At 42.1% G+C, this 21,589-nt stretch overlaps 1 protein-coding gene across 2 annotated transcripts in view; it reads left to right on the forward strand.

Moving 5' to 3' along the window:
* The window catches only part of LOC143020628 (nardilysin-like), a 252,330-nt gene that overhangs the window by 151,756 nt on the left and 78,985 nt on the right, over positions 1-21,589 (forward strand). For both annotated transcript variants that reach the window (XM_076177107.1, XM_076177108.1), the window contains 2 exons: positions 7,878-7,998; positions 9,708-9,926. In XM_076177107.1, coding sequence (XP_076033222.1) covers positions 7,878-7,998; positions 9,708-9,926 — 340 coding nt within the window. The remainder of the gene's footprint in view (positions 1-7,877; positions 7,999-9,707; positions 9,927-21,589) is intronic.

Here is a 21,589-nt window from a genome sequence, read left to right on the forward strand (position 1 = left end):
GCTCGAGGCAGCCATTCAGGAAATCTGGGATAATTTTGAGCCTACAACCCTCTACAACCTAGCTGCTTCACTTCCACGTCGTCTTGAGGCTGTGTTAAAGCGCAAAGGACTCCCAACCAAGTATTAGTTGAGTAAAAATCCAATAAATATAATGATTAATTACATTTTTGTGCATTTTTGTTTAGATTCGCTGAGGTGCCGCGAACTTTTGTCAAGCACTGTACATAGAATTCCACAGGCAATTTACTCACATTATTAAATACTATTTGTAATAACATCTTCTGAAGTTAATAATATCCACTGCCTCTATTGCTTCTAGTGTCTCTGCAGCTAGGGTGCTTTACACAACTCTTCTTATTTTCTTGGTTTCCCAGTACAAAGGACAAATAAATCCATTTTCCCCCTCAAGGAAAATTACTAAACCTCCAGCACTACTAAATATATTAGGAAGATTAGCATAGGAAGCATTATTATACACAACCACCTTTTAGGAGTGTCACCTAGCACTGGGAAGTACAGGAAACTCTCAAAAGTACAGGCTTTCATTAAACACTTTTTTGCCTCAAACAGATCTTCTACTTCTGGGTTATTCACTTTACAGCTAAGTTCTAAAACATCATATGATAAATCAGGTCTTGAATCAGCACATAACCACCCTAGTTGGCCTACCAGACTCTCTACTTCTTCATTACACTGCATGTTCTTATTTAATCCTCTCACAGCACTGGCATTTATGGATTTTAGAGATTTACAATAATCATTTTGATGAATTGTGATACTGTGTTCATTCTGTACAATATCTAGTCCAGTGTATTTGAAAATAGCACTGCTCTGTTCACTGATCTTAAACTGCTTCCAATTTTGCCAATGATCATTTTTTCAAACTCTATTGTTCCTCCCCAGAGGAAGTAATTTACATGCATCAAGAAGATGCCACATAATTCCTCTTCATAATACCAATAAAATGCTGCAGGCTCAGTTTTTACTTGAATACAGCCCAGCTTCAACAAGAGAGCCTTTACTGTTAGATACCACTTCCTAGCTGAATCATTAACCACTCCAGTATGAGTCAAATTATTGTGCACAGTATTGACCACCATATGCACAATGCATTACATTACTTGCATCATAAAATATAAAGTCACTGCTGTATTATTTGATCTCTTTTACTCTGAGTTCCCTTTCCACCCCTGTTCTCCTCGCCTCCTCATTTCTCACTCTATCTAGCCTAGTAACCCCTATCATACTTCTCAGACATTTCATCTCAAACACATTCAAGCTCCTTCTTTCTTCCTCTTTCATGTTCCATGTTTCTGTCCCGTACAATGCTGTTGGCACAATCACTCCTTCATATAACCTTCTCTTAGCATCCATTCCCAGATGTCTATTTCTCATTACACTTTTCAATCCACCAAGGCATTTACTCGCTTCTCTCAATCTACATTCTACCTCCACCCCCACTCCTCCCTTTCCTGCCACATTTGCACCCAAGTATCTAAAACTATCCACTTCCTCCAGTCTTTCACCCTTAATGCTCACCTCCAGCCTGCTGTCACTCTCTCCCCTTGTACATCTCATCACCTTACTTTTACCCACATTCATCTTCAGCTTCCTTCTTTCACACACCTTCTCAAACTCTGTCACCAACTTCCTCAATCCCTCCTCTGATCCTGCTACAAGCGCAGTGTCGCCAGCAAACAACAGCTGGCTCACCTCCCACTTTTCTCCATTTTCTTTAATCATCTCCAACCCCTGACCCACAACCCTTGCATTCATCTCTTGCACCACTCCATCCATGTAAAGATTGAACAGCCAGGACGACATAACACATCCCTGACAAAGTCCCACCTTTACCTCAAACAATTCACTCTCTCCATTTCTAATCCTAACACAAGCACTACTACTCTTGTAAAAACTCTTGACTGCTCTTAACAGCTTTCCTCCTATCCCGTATATCTGCAGTACCTCCCACAGTGCCTTCCTGTCTACCCTGTCATAAGCCTTTTCCAGATCCATAAAAGCCCAAAAAACATCCTTACCTTTTCCTATACCTTTCTCACATATCTGTCTTACCACAAAGTTCTGATCTACACAACCCCTACCTGTCCTAAACCCACACTGTTCCTTACCAATTACTCCCTCTGTTCCTCTCCTAATCCTCTCAATCAAGACCCTCCCATAAGCCTTCCCAACTACACTCAACAAGCTGATCCCTCTGTAACTACTACACTCACACTTGTCCCCCTTTCCCTTGTAAAGTGGAACTATACAGGCACTCCTCCAGTCCTCCGGCACTCTACCCTCTCTTAACCCCTTCCATACGGTGCCGCACACGTAGGCGTCATGGGGAGCGAGTGTATTCGCGAGGCTGCCATATCGGCGTCTTGATTATATTTATTGTAGTCGCCCCTCCATAATGACATTCTTTCTAATTCTTTTGTAATCGCATTTTCTATGGTTATCAAAATTCACGGGTGAAGAGAGAACGATCGATATAAGCGGTGACTATATTTTATGATGCGAGTATTATTACGACACGTCGTACGGCTGGCATTGGTTGCTGCCACCGAGGTCTAAGTCCATGACGCCTACGTGTGCGGCACCGTATGGAAGGGGTTAAACAAACATTAAACAACCTCACCAGCCAGTCCACCATCACTGTACCTCCTTTCTTCAGACATTCTGCATGGCATCCATCCAGACCAGGTGCCTTACCTGCTCTCATCATCTTAACAGCTGCTTTCACTTCATCCTTCCCTATTTCTCCTCCATTTTCCTCACTCATCACTCTCATTTTCTTAGCGCTTCCCACTGCAACTACCATTCCCTCCCTATCCTCCTTCACATTTAGCAACTCCCTAAAATACTCTGCCCACCTTCCTCTCACTGCCTTCTCTTCCATTATCATCTCTCCATCTGCACCTTTTACCTTTTCTTCTCTACTTGATTCGCCTCCTTTTTCTCTTTTAATTTCCTTCCAAAACATCTTTTTATTGCTTTCAAAATTTTCTGTCATACTCTTACTCCATTTCACATCTGCTCTCCTCTTTGCTTCCTTTATCTTATGCTTAGCTTCCCTTCTCTTTACTCTGTACCTCTCATAAGATTCCCTCATCCTAACTTGTAGCCAATCTATGAATGCCTGCTTCTTCTCTTCTACACATTTCTTGGCTTCCTCATCTCACCACTCACTACCCTTACTTCTTTTTCCTCCCGCCCTCCTTGTTCCACACACCATCTTTGCACACCTTATGACTCCCTCCTTGAACCATCCCCATTCCTCCTCCACTTCTAGTTCTACTCTATCCTTTACTGCCTCCCACTCCTCTTTCAGTTTCTTCTTAAACTCACTCTCCTTTTTTTCCTCATTTAAGCAGTTCACTCTAAGTACCTCCCTACCGTCTGCCCTTTTCCTCTTTCTCCACCTATTCTCCACTCTCATTTTACCCTCCACCAGGAAATTATCTGATATTCCCCCACTCTCTCCCCTTAGAACATGTACATCCTTAACTCTTCCTACCATACTCCTGGTCACCACTATATAGTCCATTAACGCTCTATCTGCCACCCTTCCATCCACCACCCTCTCCCATGTGTATTTATGCTTGACTTTCTTCTTAAACACTGTATTTGCTATCATTAACTCTCTTTCAAGACATGTCTCCACCATCATTTCTCCACTACAATTTTTACCTGGAACTCCATACTTCCCAATCACTCCGTCTATTAGCTCATTTCCTACCCTAGCATTAAGGTCTCCCAATACAACTACATTGACATTTCTCCCTAATCCTTCTATGCACTCATATATACCCAAAAAGCCTCCCTTTCCTCTACGCTCTTCTCACTACCAGGTCCATACACACTTACAAAAACTCACATCTCCCTTCCCAGCTTCACCTTCATCCACATCAACCTTGATGAAACCTCCTTCCACTCCACTACCCGCTTACCTATCTATTCACTTACTAGTATAGCCACCCCTTCTCTTCCTCGTCCCCTCTTCACTCCTGAGTACCTCCCAGCTACACTCCCAAACTCACAGTTGCCCTTTCCTTTCATTTTAGTTTCACTCAAAGCCAGCACATCCATCTTTCTTCTCACAAACATACTGTCTATCTCTTCCCTTTTACTCTCATCTGTGCCACATCCACGCACATTAAAAGACCCAAACCTTAGGGTACTGGTTGGAAAACTCCCAGACCCTCTTATGCCTTTTCTTTTCTTTTTAGGAATGTCCCCTTTCGGGGCTACAGGTAGTAGGACTCCTAATCCCATCCCTGTCCTGTTTTTTGTTGCCTTTTACGACTCAAGTGGAAAGACTTGGTGGTAGCATTCTCTTCCCCCACCACAGGGTTGGCGAAAACAGAAAATGAATACTCAGAGAAATGGTACAGGACAGCATCAAAGGGTTGGGGCACAGCATAATGGAGGGACAGTCATAGTATAAAAGTGTCATCATTTCTATATGTACAGATTTTTCCTCTATCACGGACAAAATGATGTGTGGGTCTGGTCCGTAGGGGCTCCTCATATAGACCCTAAAGTATCAACTGCATGCTACTTTGCCACAATAACATGCAGCCAATACCCCAGGGGTGGAAAGGGAACTAGGAGATAGGGTTGATGAAAGGGTATTAGGATGGTCTGGACACATGAAAAGAATGAGTGAAGAAAGACTAGTAAAAGAAGTGTGGAAGGCAGAGGTGGAAGGAGTGAATATGAGGGGGCATCCTAGGATGAGATGGATGGATGGATGGGGTGAAAGGGGCATTACAAAAGAGAGGAGAGGACAAAAGATAGAGGTGAATGGAGAAGGGTTGTGTATAGATGATGCTGTGATGCATGAGGGGGAGTGGGTGGGGGATGGGGGGTGAGGAAGTATGTATAAAAAAAAAGAAAAAAAAGAAAAGACGCATCCCGAAGGGATTTCTCCCCGTCTTCCCCATTTCTGCATGAGGGGACAGAGAGGGGGGGGTCACCGAAGTTATGAAGTGGCCTTGCTGTGGATGTGCTGTGTCTTGCGACACTGCTTCTGACCCAGGGCAATGGACAGGATGCAGGGATGACCCGTCATCCAGGAGGTGCCAAGATAAGAGGGAGGGAGGAGGGTGGAGGGGAGAGGAATATATAGGAAATGAAATGGGTGGGAGTGGTTTCTATGTCTTTTTCTTTTTGGCTACCCCCCAGGTAGGGGGGAAATGCCTTTGGTATATGTATGTATGTATGTTACTCTGAGTAATAATAAACACAGAAAGCATGATGAAACCAGTTCACAGAATCTGGGAACTCATGTACAACTACAAAAAATATATATACACCTATCCCCCAGCTATCGCATTTTACTGCTGTCGCGCATAGTTGAAAAGTTGACACAATTTCTATATCGTGCATCAAATTGGCTGCTATCGCGCACCTCTAGCCCAAATTTTCTTATCACACGGCACACGGTTGCTATCACGAGCCCCCGTGACGTCACGGGCGGCAGCCATCTTTGTTGGCTTGAGCTGCAGACACATTGAGGTCATCCTTGATGGCTGTCTGAAAGCCAAGGAGTATCTCTGGTAGTTGGGGTAGCCAGAAGCTGTTGTTGCAGTGGAGGAGGAATGGGGATGTTTCAAGGCATCACAAGGTGTGCAAAGATGGTGTGTGGATCAAAAGGACAGGAGGAAATAGAAGTGTAGTAGTGGTGGGAATAGGCAGCAAAGAAGGTTGTACAAGAGAAGAAGCGAGTATTCACAGATTTGTTACAAAATAGGATGATGGAATCATATGAGAGATACAAAGAAAAGAGAAGAAAAGTAAAGCATAACATAAAGGAAACAAAAGGAGAGCAGATGTGAAATGGGGTAAGAGCATCATAAGAAAATTTAAAGTAATAAAAAGATGTTTTGGAAAGAAATGAAGAGAGGAAGAGGAGGCAAATCAAGGTAAAAGGTGCAGATGGAGAGATGATAATGGAAGAGAAGGTAGTAAGAGGAAGATGGGCAAAGTATTGAATTTGCTAAATGTGAAGGAGGATAGGGAGGAAAAAGTAGCTGCAGTAGGAAGCGCTAAGAAAATGACAGTGATGAATGAGGAAAATGGAGGAGAAATAAGGAAAGATGAAGTTGAGGCAGTTGTCAAGATGATGAGAGCAGGTAAGGCACCTGGGTTGGATGGGTGTCATGCAGAATGGATAATAATAATAATAAAAAAAAAAAAAAAAAAAAAAAAAAAAAACTGAGGTTATTCAATGTTTGTTTAAGAGAGGGTAGAGTGCTAGAGGACTGGAGTGCCTGTATAGTTCCACTTTACAAAGGAAAAGGTGACAAGTGTAAATGTAGTTTCAGAGGGAACAGTTTTTTAAGTGTAGTTGGGAAGACTTATGGAATGGTCTTGAGAGGATTAGGAGAGCAAGAGGAGTAATTATTGAGGGACAGTGTGGGTTTAGGACAGGTAGGGGTTGTGTAGATAAGATTTTTGTGGTAAGACAGATATGTGAGAAAGCTTTAGGAAAATGTAAAGATGTTTTTTGGTCCTTTATGGATTTGGAAAATGCTTATGACAGGGTAAACAGGAAGGCAATGTGGGGGGTACTATAGATATATGGGATGTGAGGAAAGCTTTTCAGAGTAGTCAATTTTTTTTAACGAGAGTAGTAGAGCTTGTGTTAGAATCAGAAATGGAAAGTGTGAGTGGATTGAGGTAAAGGTGGGACTTTGCCAGGAATGTGTTTTGTTGCCTTGGATGTTCAATTTATACATGGATGGGGTAATGCAAGAGGTAAATGCAGGGGTAATGGGTCAGGCATTGGAGATGGTTAAAGAAAATTGAGAAAATTGGGAGATAATCCAGTTGTTGTTTGCCAGCCGCACTGGACTTGTAGCAGGATCAGAGGAGGGAGTGAGGAAATTAATGACAGAATTTGGGATTTCTCCCTGTCTTCTCCATTTTTGCATGAGGGGACGGAGAGGGGGGTCGCTGACTTAATGAAGTAACTTTGCTATGGATGTGCTCTGTCTTGTGACACTGATTCTTACCCAGGGCAGTGGGCGAAATACAGGGATAACCTGTTATCCAGGAGGAGCCATGATAAGAGGAAGGGAGGGGTGTGGATGGGAGTGGAGTATGTGGGGATGGAATGGGTGGGAGTGGATTTTATGCCTTTGATTTTTTGCTACCTCCCTTGTAAGGGAGGAAAAGCCTTTGGTATATGTTTGTATGCCATGTCCCTGTTTTTTTTTTTTTTTTTTTTTTTTGTTTGTTTTTTTTCCCTCTTCTTCTTCAGTCCCACATCTTTTGTTAAATCATTCCTGTTTCTGCTTTTTCCTTTTCCTTCCATTAGTCTTTGGCACATAATATTTCACTCACAGGTTGTAAATGTCAAAAAGGATTTCTATCTTCTATATTCCCATGGTATTCATGAGCTCCTCCCAGTTTGCTTCTTCAAAGACTTTTTTCAACCATGTATAAATCTGCTTTCCCAAAATTGAGTCTTCCTTGCCTGTGTGGTTCATTTACTGCCTCTATTTCATCATCCTCTTACTTATATTCAGTTGTTACATGGTCACTTTTTCCTATTGGGCAGAGGAGCTGGTGATGTCTGGTTCTTTGGTTAGTAGCAGATCTGATCTTGTGGGAATGTCATCTCTTAGCCAGGTCACTTCCTTTACCCACTGGGTCATTGTGTTCTCCAAATGATTATGCTATGTTCAATTAGGGTCAAATTCAAGACAGAATTGAGTTATTATCAGTCAAATCTGTTAATGCCAAGGTACTCTCATCGTGTGAATAGAATTGTCAGATATTAGTCACAACTAAATCTATGAAATACATTTGAACTGAAGAGTGATGCATTTTTACTCTGTTTCCTTATTGGCTTGTCTTGTTTCCAGAGTATGGGCTGTTGGGTTATACTCGGGTAATGATGAGTCAGGATTTGAACAAAACCAATGTTACTCAATCATGAACATCACTGTGGAGCTCACTGACCTTGGATTTAGTAACATTGAAAAAGTAAGTAAACTTGGATATTATTATTATTTTCTTTTCTATTTCACTGCATTTGTAGCAGGATCAGAGCAGGGATTGAGGAAGTTAGTGACAGAGTTTGGGAAGGTGAGCAAAAGAAGGAAGTTGAAGATAAATGTGGGTAGAAATAAGGTGATGAGATGTACAAGGGGAGAAGACTGGAAGTGAGTATTAAGGGAGAGAGACAGAAGGAAGTAGATAGTTTTAGATATTTGGGTGTGAATGTGGCGGGAAAGGAAGGAGTAGAGGTGGAGGTAGAATGTAGATTGAGAGAAGCAAGTAAATAACTTGGGGGATTAAAAAGTGTAATGAAAAATAGACATTTGGGAATAGATGCTTAGAGGAGAATGTATGAAGGAATGATTGTGCTGACAGCACTATATGGGGCAGAAACATGGAACATAAGAGAAGTAGAGAAGAGGAGTTTGAATGTGTTTGAGATGAGGTGCCTGAGAAGTATGATAGAGGTGACTAGGCTGGATAGAGTGAGAAATGAAGAGGTGAGGAAAAGAACAGGAGTGGAAAGGGAGTTGGGAGATAGAGTATTGGGATGTTTAGGGTACATGGAAAGAATGAGTGAAAAAAGATTAGTCAAAGAAGTGTGGAAGGCAGAGGTAGAAGGAGTGAAACCAAGGATGAGATGGATGGATGGGGTAAAAGGGGCATTCGGAAGGAGTGGAATGTCTGTTGAAGAAGGTCAGGAGAAGAGAGAAGATGGGGTGAATGGAGAACAGTTATGTATGGATGATGCTGTGATGCATGAGGGGGAGTGGGTGGGGGATTTGGATGAGGGAGTATATGTGAAAAATAAATTGACACAGCCTGAAGGGATTTTTCCCCGTCTTCTCCATTTCTGCATGAGGGGATAGAGTGGGGGGGGGAGTCGCTGATTTAATGAAGCGGCCTTGCTGTGGATGTGCTGTGTCTTGCAACACTGCTTCTGACCCAGGGCAGTGGGTGAGATGCAGGTAGGGGTGTGGATGGGAGTGGAGTGTGTGGGGATGGAATGGGTGGGAATGTATTTTATGCCTTTGTTTTTTGGCTACCTCTCTTATAGGGGGGAAAAAGCCTTTGGTGTATGTATGTATTTATTTATTTTTTGCCCTTAAAGCTGCATAACACAGCTAGATAGCAACTGGAATAAGATATATAAAGAATGTCACAACTATTAGAATTGATTATGTATTCACCATTTCACTGTGGTGACATTCCCTACAGGACTAAACTGAATTAAATACTTTGACATAATTCAGAGAACCGTAAAATACATCACCATGGGCTTGGGAAACTTTTGTAGAGAGGTAAATACTATTAGAACATTGGATATAATTATTTAAAGGAATTACATGTACTGGTACTATTTTTTTGTAATTCTTAATTTTTGGGGTGAAAATGATATTTCATTCCTTCATTCTGACAGTTTGAATTTAGTGAAGCCTCCCACATGTTATTTTTGATATAGGTGTGATTGAACAACACACATGAGGGTTCATAAGATTCAAAGTTTTCAATTGTCATAGTTAATGACAGGGATATATTATGTTTTGCTTCATGTGGAATATATTTTCAAAATAGAAAAATAAAAATGACAAGATTTTTTTCTGAACAAAGTAAATAAGCTAGTGCACAGTTGATAATTCATTATGTTTATAAAAGGATAAATTGTAATCGATTGTACCTTCATTTCATTGTAGGTTTTGCAGGTGATATTCCAGTACCTTGCCATGTTGAGAGAAGTAGGCCCAGTTGAGAGAATCTTCAAGGAAGTGCAAAAGATGGAACAGCTGGACTTTGAGTATGCTGAGGAAATGAATCCTTTGGAGAATGTTGAAAACTTGGCAGAAGACATGATTCTGTATGAACCAAAGGATTATCTGACTGGGGGGAGTTTGTTGGAAGAATATAATCCAGAGGTAAATTTAATGGACTCTTAAGAGGTGAACAGGTACCTGTAGTGCATAGAAATAATAGTCAGCATATAGGTTTAGGGGAAGCAATGACTAGCACCTGCCAAGGATGATCCTGAGATCCTGATCCTGAGACAAATGTTGGGAAGCTACTAGAGGTGCATCTGTGGAGTTAAGATTACAAAGGATTACAAAGGAGGAGCATGCAGACAGGAGACCTTTTGGTCCATAACTAGGTCGGATGCAAAAAATATGTGTAATAATGAATAAATAAAAAAATAAATTAAAATTATAATATAAATAATAATAAATAGAATAAATGCAAATGTATAGTTAAATAATAATCAAACAGGTAGATAGTAAATAATAATAAATTTAGATAAATAATGATAAATGAAAATCAAGCAAATAATAAAAACAAATAAATAATATAAAATTAATGATAGTCATCACAGCATCTTGTTTAGGTGTTTATCTAAACGAATCTTAAAGCTTCGAACTGAACTACATTGCACTGCCTCTGCAGGAAGTTTATTCCACTCATTAACTACACAGTTGGCGAAGTTGTTTCTACCCACTTCCAAATTAAATCTATTTCCTGACAGTTTGAGACCATTATTTCTTGTCAGATTTTCATTCAGTATGAAAATTTTGTCACTTTTGATGTCAATTCCCTTTAGAATCTTAAAAATCTGTATCAAGTCACCTATGAGTCCATGCATTTTTAGGGAAAACAGATTCATATATTTTAGTCAATTTTTGTATGGTTTATTTTTTATATTTGGAATCAGTTTTGTGGCTCACTGTTGCACTCTTTCCAATTTGTCAATGTCTTTAATGAGATTCAGTGACCGTAAGGAAACAGCATATTCCAAATGTGGACGAACTAATGATATATGTACTTACCTAGTTGTATTATACGGGAAGGGGAGCTATGTTTGATAGTGACCCATCTTCGTATCTCACAACATCTAGTTCTTAAATTCTTGTATGCTGTTTGCACATACTATTGTTTCATCTAATTTGTTCCAGACATCCACCACTCTGTGTGGAAACTTTTTTTTTTTTTCTTTTCTTTCAGATGTACTACCCGGTATCCTTTTTAAGTTTCTTTTCATGTTCCCGTATTTTTCATTTATCCCACTTTAATAAGTCTTCTCTGTCAAGGTCTTCCATGCCTTTTATGATTATGTAAATGGCCAATAGATCTCCTCTTTCTCTTCTTTGTTCCAGGGTTGGTAGTTCCAGTTTAGACAATCTTTGTTCATATGTCAATTTTGAAAGTGTTGGTGCCATCTTTGTTATTGCTTTTTGGATTTTTTCTAATTTCCTTGTATTATTTTTTGTACTAGGTGTCTATAGTGTTGAAGTGTACTACTGTCTTGGTCTTATCAGTGCAACTAATATTTTTTTTACCATTACTTCATCTGGGTCTGGGAGTTTTCGGACCAGCACCCTAAGGTGCTTTTAATGTGTGTGGATGTGGTACAGATGAGAGTAAAAGGGAAGAGATAGGTAGTATGTTTGTGAGAAGAAAGTTGGATGTGTTGGCTTTCAGTGAAACTAAGGTGAAAGGGAAGGGGGAGTGTAAGTTTGGGAGTGTAAGTGGGAGGTTATCAGGAGTGAAGAGAGGGCGAGGGAGGGAAGGGGTGGCTATTCTAGTAAGTGAAGAGATAGGTAAACGTGTAGTGGAGTGGAAGGAGGTTTCCTCAAGGATAATGTGGATGAAGGTGAAACTGGGAAAGGAGATGTGGGTCTTTGTAAGTGCATATGGGCCTGGCAGTGAGAAGAGTGTAGAAGAAAGGGAGGCCTTTTGGATAGATTTAAATGAGTGCATAGAGGATTTAGGGAGAAATGTCAATGTAATAGTACTGGGAGACCTTAATGCTAGGGTAGGAAATGGTCCAATTGATGGAGTGGTTGGGAAATGTGGAGTTCCAGGAAAGAATCGTAGTGGAGAGTTGATGGTGGAAATGTGTCTAGAAAGAGAGTTGATGATAGCAAATACAGTGTTTCAGAAGAAAGTCAAGCATAAGTACACATGGGAGAGGGTGGTGGATGGAAGGGTGGTAGATAGAGCGTTGATGGATTATGTAGTGGTAAATAGGATTATGATAGGAAGAGTTAAGGATGTACATGTGCTAAGGGGAGAGGGTGGGGGAATATCAGATCATTTTTTGGTTGAAGGTAAGTTGAGAGTGGAGGATAGATGGAGAAAGAGGAAAGGGACAAAAGGTAGGGAGGTGCTTAGAGTGAACTCTTTAAATGAAAAGGAATAGGAGAAGGAGTACAAGAAGAAGCTGAATGAGGAGTGGGAGGGACTGAAGGATAGAGTAGAGTTAGGTGTGGAGGAGGAGGAATGGGGATGGTTCAAGGAGGGAGTCACAAAGTGTGCAAGGATGGTGTGTGGAACAAGAAGGACAGGAGGAATTAGAAGGAAGGGTAGTGAATGGTGGGATGAGGAAACAAAGAAGGTTGTAGAAGAGAAGAAGCGAGCTTTCACAGATTGGTTACAAAATAGGACGGGGGAGTCATATGAGAGATACAAAGAGAAGTAAAGCAAAAGGTAAAGGAGGCAAAGAGGAGAGCAGATGTGAAGTGGGGTAAGAGTATGACAGAAAATTTTGAAAGTACTAAAAAGATGTTTTGGAAAGAAATTAAGAGAGGAAGAGGAGGCGAATCAAGTAGAGAAGAAAAGGTAAAAGTTGCAGATGGAGAGATGATAATGGAAGAGAAGGCAGTAAGGGGAAGATAGGTAGAATATTTTAGGGAGTTGCTAAATGTGAAGGAGGATAGGGAGGGAAAGGTAGCTGCAGTGGGAAATGCAAAGAAAATGAAAGTGATGAGTGAGGAAAATGGAGGAGAAATAAGGAAGGATGAAGTGAAGGCAGTTGTTAAGATGATGAAAGCAGGTAAGGCACCTGGTCTGGATGGATGCCATGCAGAATGTTTAAAAAAAGGAGGTACAGTGATGGTGGACTGGTTGGTGAGGTTATTTAATGTTTGCTGGAGAGAGGGTAGAGTGCCGGAGGATTGGAGGAGTGCCTGTATAGTTCCACTTTACAAGGGAAAAGGGGACAAGTGTGAATGTAGTAGTTTCATAGGAATTAGCTTGTTAAGTGTAGTTGGGAAGGCTTATGGGAGGATCTTGATTGAGAGGATTAGGAGAGGAACAGAGGGAGTAATTGGTTAGGAACAGTGTGGATTTAGGACAGGTAGAGGTTGTGTAGATCAGATATTTGTGGTAAGACAAATATGTGAGAAAGCTATAGGAAAGGGGAAGGATGTTTTTTGGGCTTTTATGAATCTGGAAAAGGCTTACGATATGGTAGACAGAAAGGCACTGTGGGAGGTTATGCAGATATATGGGATAGGAGGAAAGCTTCTAGAAGCTGTCAAGAGTTTTTATGAGAGTAGTAGAGCTTGTGTCAGGATTAGAAATGGAGAGAGTGGTTCGAGGTAAAGGTGGGACTTTGTCAAGGATGCGTTATGTCGCCCTGGCTGTTCAACTTATACATGGATGGGGTAGTGCAAGAGGTAAATGCAAGGGTAGTGGGTCAGGGGTTGGAGATGGTTAAAGAAAATGGAGAAAAGTGGGAGGTGAGCCAGCTGTTGTTTGCGGACGACACTGCGCTTGGGGCAGGATCGGAGGAGGGATTGAGGAAGTTGGTGACAGTGTTTGGGAGAGTATGTAATAGAAGAAAGCTAAAGATAAATGTGGGTAAAAGTAAGGTGATGAGATATACAAGGGGTGAAAGTGGCAGTAGACTGGAAGTGAGCATTAAGGGAGAGCGACTGGAGGAAGTGGATAGTTTTAGATACTTGGGTGCAAATGTGGCAGGAAAAGGTGGAGTGAAGGTGGAGGTAGAATGTAGATTGAGAGAAGCGAGTAAATGCCTTGGTGGATTAAAGAGTGTAATGAGGAATAGACATTTGGGAATGGATGCTAAGAGGAGACTGTATGAAGGAGTGATTGTGCCAACAGCACTGTATGGGGCAGAAACATGGAACATAAGAGAGGAAGGGAGAAGGAGTTTGAATGTGTTTGAGATGAGGTGTCTGAGAAGTATGATGGGGGTTACTAGGCTGGATAGAGTAAGAAATGAGGAAGTGAGGAGGAGAACAGGGGTGGAAAGGGAGTTGGGAGATAGGGTTGATGAAAGAATATTAGGATGGTTTGGACACATGGAAAGAATGAGTGAAGAAAGACTAGTAAAAGAGGTGTGGAAGGCAGATGTGGAGGGAGTAAACATGAGGGGACGTCCTAGGATGAGGTGGATGGATGGGGTGAAGGGGGCTTTGGGGAAGAGGGGAATGTCTGTTGAGGAAGGACGGGAGAGGACAGAAGACGGGTGAATGGAGAATGGTTGTATATGGATGATGTTGTGATGCATGAGATGGAATGGGCGGGGTGGATGGGGGGTGAGGTAGTATGTGTGAACAAAATTTGACACAGCCCAAAGGGATTTCTCCCCGTCTTCACTTTTTATGCATGGGGGGACGGAGAGGGGGGGGGTCGCCGATTTAATGAAGTGGCCTTGCTGTGGATGTGCTGTGTCTTGTGACACTGCTTCTGACCCAGGACAGTGGACAAGGTGCAGGGATGACCCGTCATCCGGGAGATGCTAAGATAAGAGGGAGGGTGGAGGGGTGTGGAGTATATTCAGGGATGGAGTGGGTGGGAATGATTTTATGCCTTTTTCTTTTTGGCTACCTCCCTTGTAAGGGGGAAAAAGCCTTGGTATATGTATGTATGTATGTATTACTTCATCTAAGTAATTAAAAGCCACCTTTATTGGTCTTAGTAAATTGTAGGTTTCTCCAACTATTTTGTTTATATGCTTGTCTGGGACATATCTTTAGTGATAATTACTCCTAGGTCCTTTTCAGAACCATACATACATATACCAAGGCTTTTTCCCCCTTACAAGGGAGGTAGCCAAAAAGGAAAAGGCATAAAATCATTCCCACCCATTCCATCCCTAAATAAACTCCACACCCCTCCACCCTCCCTCTTCCCTCTTATCTTAGTACCTCCTGGATGACGAGTCATCCCTGCACCTTGTCCACTGTCCTGGGTCTGAAGCAGTGTCGCAAGACACAGCACATCCACAGCAACGCCGCTTCATTAAATCGGCGACCCCCCCTCTCTATTCCCCCATTGCATAAAAGGAGAAGAAGGGGAGAAATCCCTTCGGGCTGCGTCAAATTTTGCTCACACATACTACCTCACTCCCCATCCCCCCACCCATTTCACCTCATGCATCACAACATCATCCATATACAACCATTCTCCATTCACCCGTCTTCTGTCCTCTCCCGTCCTTCCTCAACAGACATTCCCCTCTTCCCCAAAGCCCCCTTCACCCCATCCATCCACCTCATCCTAGGACGTCCCCTCATGTTCACTCCCTCCACATCTGCCTTCCATACCTCTTTTACTAGTCTTTCTTCACTCATTCTTTCCATGTGTCCAAACCATTCTAATACTCTTTCATCAACCCTATCTCCCAACTCCCTTTCCACTCCTGTTCTCCTCCTCACCTCCTCATTTCTCACTCTATCCAGCCTAGTAACCCCCATCATACTTCTCAGACACCTCATCGCAAACACATTCAAACTCTTTCTCTCTTCCTCTCTTATGTTCCATGTTTCTGCCCCATACAGTGCTGTTGGCACAATCACTCCTTCATACAGTCTCCTCTTAGCATCCATTCCCAAATGTCTATTCCTCATTACACTCTTTAATCCACCAAGGCATTTACTCGCTTCTCTCAATCTACATTCTACCTCCACCTTCACTCCACCTTTTCCTGCCACATTTGCACCCAAGTATCTAAAACTATCCACTTCCTCCAGTCGCTCTCCCTTAATGCTCACTTCCAGTCTGCTGCCACTTTCCCCCCTTTTCATCTCATCACCTTACTTTTACCCACATTTATCTTTAGCTTTCTTCTATCACATACTCTCCCAAACTCTGTTACCAACTTCCTCAATCCCTCTTCTGATCCACAAGCGCAGTGTCGTCCGCAAACAACAGCTGGCTCACCTCCCACCTTTCTCCATTTTCCCCAACCATCTCCAATCCCTGACCCACTACCCTTGCATTTACCTCTCGCACCACCCCATCCATGCATAAGCTGAACAGCCAGGGCAACACAACGCATCCCTGACGAAGTCCCACCCCCACCTCGAACCACTCACTCTCTCCACTTCCAATCCTGACACAAGCTCCACCACTCTCATAAAAACTCTTGACAGCTCCCAGAAGCCCCCCTCCTATCCCGTATATCTGCACAACCTCCCACAGCGCCTCTCCGTCTACCCTATCGCAAACCCCCTCCAGATCCATAAAAGCCCAAAAAACATCCTTCCCCTCTCCCACAGCCCTCTCACATATCTGTCTCACCACAAAGATCCAATCCACACAACCTCTACCCATCCTAAATCCACACTGTTCCTCACCAAATACTCCCTCTGTTCCTTTCCCAATCCTCTCACTCAAGATCCTCCCATAAGCTTTCCCAACTACACTTAACAAGCTAATTCCTCTGAAAACACCACATTCACACTTGTTCCCTCCTCCCCTGTAAAGAGGAACTACACAGGCACTCCTCCAGTCCTCCGGCACTCCACCCTCTCTCCAGCAAACATTAGATAACCTCACCAGCCAGTCCACGATCACTGCACCTCCCTTCTTTAGGCACTCTGCACGGCATCCACCCAGACCAGGTGCCCCACCTGCTTTCATCATCTCAACAACTGCCCCCACTTCATCCTTCCTTATCTCTCCTCCATTTTCCTCACTCATCACGGTCATTTTCTTAGCATTTCCCACTGCAGCCATCCTTCCCTCCCTTTTCAGAACCAACTTTCTTTATTTCCTTTGTACCGATTTTATAATGCCCTGATATTCTTTTTTACTTTTTCCAAACTCTATTGTACTTCATTTCTTAATGTTGAAATTCCTTTCCTACTTTTGGCTTCATTCCCAGACTTTGTCCAGGTCTTTCTGTACCATTTCACAGTCTTTTACTGTACTTACTTTCTTTAGTAGTTTTGCGTTGTCTGTAAAGAAGTTCATATAACATTCAACACCTTCATTCATGTCATTTATATATATAGCAAACATTATAGGAGCTAATACTGAACCCTGTGGGACTACTTATCATTTCTTACCAACTTGAGTTTTTATCTCTAAGCACCGCTCTCATTTTTCTCCCTTACAAGAAATCTTCCCTCCATTTCAATAGTTTTCCCTGTACACCTGTTGTTTCGAGTTTTCTTAATAGTTTTTTGTGTGGTACTTTATCAAATGCCTTTTGTAAATCCAGGAAAGCATAATCTGCCTATCCATCCCTTTCCTGCATTATATCTATTAACCTTGAATAAAAACAGATCAAGTTTGTGGCACATGATCTTCCTTGTCTAAAACTGAATTGTTTGGATTTTGTATATTGTTCTCTTCCAGACGTTTAGTCCATCTACTTTTGAAAACTTTTTCACATATTTTAGCTATTATGCTTGTAAGGGAGACCAGTCTATAGTTTGTTGGGTCTTCCTTGTCTTCCCCTTTATATATTGGCACAACATTGGCATTTTTCCAATCTTGTGGTGGCTTTCCTTCTTTGAGTAAGCAATCTATTATCTTATATATTTTGTCCGTTAGTTCATCTGTACATTATTTTAGTATCCATTTTGCAATTCCATCTGGGCCGTGTGATTTTCTGACATCAAGGTTCATTATTTGGTCCCTTGTTTCTTTCTGTGTTGAAATATAAGAGACTTGGCTGCTGCTACTAAGCTTATCAACTCAAAACACAATTAGACCTGGAAATACATTACAGAATGTAACTTTCGTAATATAACAGAATGTAAGTGAAGTCAGAAAATGCTACAGTTTATACATTATTTCTTACATATCATTTACTGAACATATAGAACTCATCATATGGGTAGACACAACATAATATATAAGACATAGCATATAATATTTACACAATGAATAAATAGGGGAAAGGAATTAACTTAGTCATGACTATTGCCCTGATCATTCTCAAACAGACTATGATGATGTAGGCAGACAGTTTTGTCAGTTGTGTACAGAGTATGACATGCAGCCAAACAAATGGCTCAGAGTATGAAAAAGTCCAATGACAAGATATAACATTTTCCCCCCTAAAAAAAGAAAAAGTTCTCCATAGGTTGTCAATCCCATCCATATCTGTCCAGGTTAACCTCTGTACTAGAGGTGTTGACACACTTCCCTTTATGTTAACCTCTTGGCGAGGTTCAGTGTTCTCTGGAACTTGTAGGAGTGGTGCTGTAGGTATAGGCTCTGGTGACACTGTAGAAGAGGAATATTCCTGATTTCCAGCAGGGGAGTAGTTGACCTGGTCCTTGGGATAAGGAGCCAAGTCATGAACAGAAACTATTGACTCCCGTCCATCCTGATGTCTAATATTAGCATAAGTTGGATTAACATCCAGTAGTTTGACTTGAGCAACCAGAGGTTCATTTTTGTTTGTCCTAACGAATCTCCTCAATAATACTGGACATGGTGTCATGAACCATGAGGGTAGAGAGCTTCCAGAAGAAGAGTAATGTGGAAAACCAAAGAAAAGTTCATGTGTGATATTTGTAGATGTAGACAAAAGGGATCTAAGAGAGTGCAGTACATCAGTAAGTACTAATTCCCAGTGTTGATCGGGAAGGTTCCACAACTTGAGGGCCAGCTGGATTGCCCTCCATATAATACCGTTGAGCCGTTCTACTTGTCCATTGCCAATCTGGACATGGAAAAGGAAAAGGAAAACAGAAATATTCATCTACAATGGTAAGTATACAGGGATTACATGAGGTGGTTGGAAGAGGTCCTTTGAAGTCGATGCTTAGCTTCTCCATTGGTTAAGTTGCCTTGATGAGTTTTCCTTCTTGAGGTCTATAGAACCTCAGCTTTACCTCTGCACAAACCTTACTGACATCCTATAAGGTTCTTAGATCTCACAAAGTGCAGCAGGCAAGTCACTCCTGGGTGACATAGACTCATATGTAGTTCAGCAAGAGTAGATGATGCAGAGGCAGTAGAACAACAGAAGGCTCGAGAGAAGGCATCAGGAACCACATTCTCTTTACCAGGGCAGTAATGTACTGTATAACTGAAGGCAGTGAGCTCCATCTGCCACTCCTGGATCTTGATATAATCTTGGTACATTTCCTGTTGTCAAAAATGAAGGCTACAGAAAGCTGGTCAGTTATAAGATCAAAATGTTGTATTGAATGAGAGTACGACAAGAAATAATGGTCTCAAACTGTCAGGAAATAGATTTAATTTGGAAGTGGGTAGAAACAACTTCACCAACTGTGTAGTTAATGAATGGAATAGAGTTCCTGCAGAGGCAGTTTAATATAGTTCAGTTCAAAGCTTTAAGATTTGTTTAGATAAACATCTAAGCAAGATGTTGTAATGGCTGCCATTTGTTTTATATTATTTGTTTGTTTGTTATTATTTGTCTGTGTATTATTAGTAAAAGAGGTATGGAAGGCAGATGTGGAGGGAGTGAACATGAGGGGACGTCCTAGGATGAGGTGGATGGATGGGGTGAAGGGGGCTTTGGGGAAGAGGGGAATGTCTGTTGAGGAAGGAAGGGAGAGGACGGAAGACAGAGGTGAGTGGAGAATGGTTGTATATGGATGATGATGTGACTGCATGAGGAGGAATGGGCGGGGAAGTGGGGGGTGGGGTAGTATGTGTGAGTAAATTTTGACGCAGCCCGAAGGGATTTCTCCCCGTCCTCGCCTTATATGCAAAGGGGGACGGAGAGGGGGGGTCGCCGATTAATTGAAGCGGCCTCGCTGTGGATGTACTGTGTCTTGCGACACTGCTTCTGACCCAGGGCGGTGGGCAGGGTGCAGGGATGACCCGTCATCCAGGAGGTGCTCAGATGAGAGGAAGGGTGGGAGGGGTGTGGAGTGTATTTAGGGATGAAATGGGTGGGAGTGTTTTATGCCTTTCCCTTTTTGGCTACCTCCCTTGGAAGGGGGAAAAAGCCTTGGTATATGTATGTATGTATTATTTGCTTGATTTTCATTTATTATTTATCTGTCAATTTATTATTATTTACTATTTACCCGTTTGTTTATTATTTAACTATACCTATGCATTTATTTTATCTATTATTATTTACATTACTATAATATTTTATTTTGTTTTATTTCTTTTATCATTATTATATATGGTTCGAGATAAAGGTGGGACTTAGGCCAGGAATGCATTATGTCGCCCTGGCTATTCAACTTGTACATGGATTGGGTGGTGCAATAGGTAAATGCAAGGGTGGTGGGTCAGGGATTGGAGATGGTTAAAGAAAATGGAGAAAAGTGGGAGGTGAGCTAGCTGTTGTTTGTGGACGACACTGCGCTTGTGGCAGGATCGGAGGAGGGATTGAGGAAGTTGGTGACAGAGTTTGGGAGAGTGTGTGAAAGAAGAAAGCTGAAGACAAATGTAGCGAAAAGGTGATGAGATGTACAAGGGGTGAAAGTGGCAGCAGACTGGAAGTGAGCATTAAGGGAGAGCGACTGGAGGAAGTGGATAGTTTTAGATACTTGGAGGCAAATGTGGCAGGAAAAGGTGGAGTGAAGGTGGAGGTAGAATGTAGATTGAGAGAAGCAAGTAAATGCCTTGGTGGATTAAAAAGTGTAAAGAGGAGTAGACATTTGGGAATGGATGCTAAGAGGAAACTGTATGAAGGAGTGATTGTGCCAACAGCACTCTATGGGGCAGAAACATGGAACATAAGAGAGGAAGAGAGAAGGAGTTTGAATGTGTTTGAGATGAGGTGTCTGAGAAGTATGATGGGGGTTACTAGGCTAGATAGAGTGAGAAATGAGGAGGTGAGGAGAAGGACAGGGGTGGAAAGGGAGTTGGGAGATAGGGTTGATGAAAGAGTATTAGGATGGTTTGGACACATGGAAAGAATGAGTGAAGAAAGACTAGTAAAAGAGGTATGGAAGGCAGATGTGGAGGGAGTGAACATGAGGGGACATCCTAGGATGAGATGGATGGGGTGAAGGGGGCTTTGGGGAAGAGGGGAATGTCTGTTGAGGAAGGATGGGAGAGGATAGAAGACAGGGGTGAATGGAGAATGGTTGTATATGGATGATGTTGTGATGCATGAGGTGGAATGGGGGGGTGAGGTACTATGTGTGAGCAAAATTTGGTGCAGCCCGAAGGGATTCCTCCCCTTCTTCTCCTTTTATGCATGGGAGGACAGAGAGGGGGGTCGCCAATTTAATGAAGCGGCGTTGCTGTGGATGTGCTGTGCCTTGTGACACTGCCTCTGACCCAGGGCAGTGGACAAGGTACAGGGATGACCTGTCATCCAGGAGGTGCTAAGATAAGAGGGAGGGTGGAGGGGAGTGGAGTGTATTTAGGGATGGAATGGGTGGGAATGATTTTATACCTTTCTCTTTTTGGCTACCTCCCTTGTAAGGGGGGAAAAGCCTTGGTATATGTATGTATGTACCTAGTTGTGGACCGGGAGTTCTGTTGGCATGCTCCGCCTTTGTAATCCTTTGTAATAAAGAGATATGCCGACAGTAATGCATGCATAAGAAATATTGTTGATAATTATGGAAATGCCCATGATCAGTTTGTATATTTGAAGTCT

This window comes from Oratosquilla oratoria, chromosome 40, assembly GCF_046742065.1.
Source record: "Oratosquilla oratoria isolate Oo_2021 chromosome 40, ASM4674206v1, whole genome shotgun sequence".
In the NCBI taxonomy this organism is placed as follows: domain Eukaryota; kingdom Metazoa; phylum Arthropoda; class Malacostraca; order Stomatopoda; family Squillidae; genus Oratosquilla; species Oratosquilla oratoria.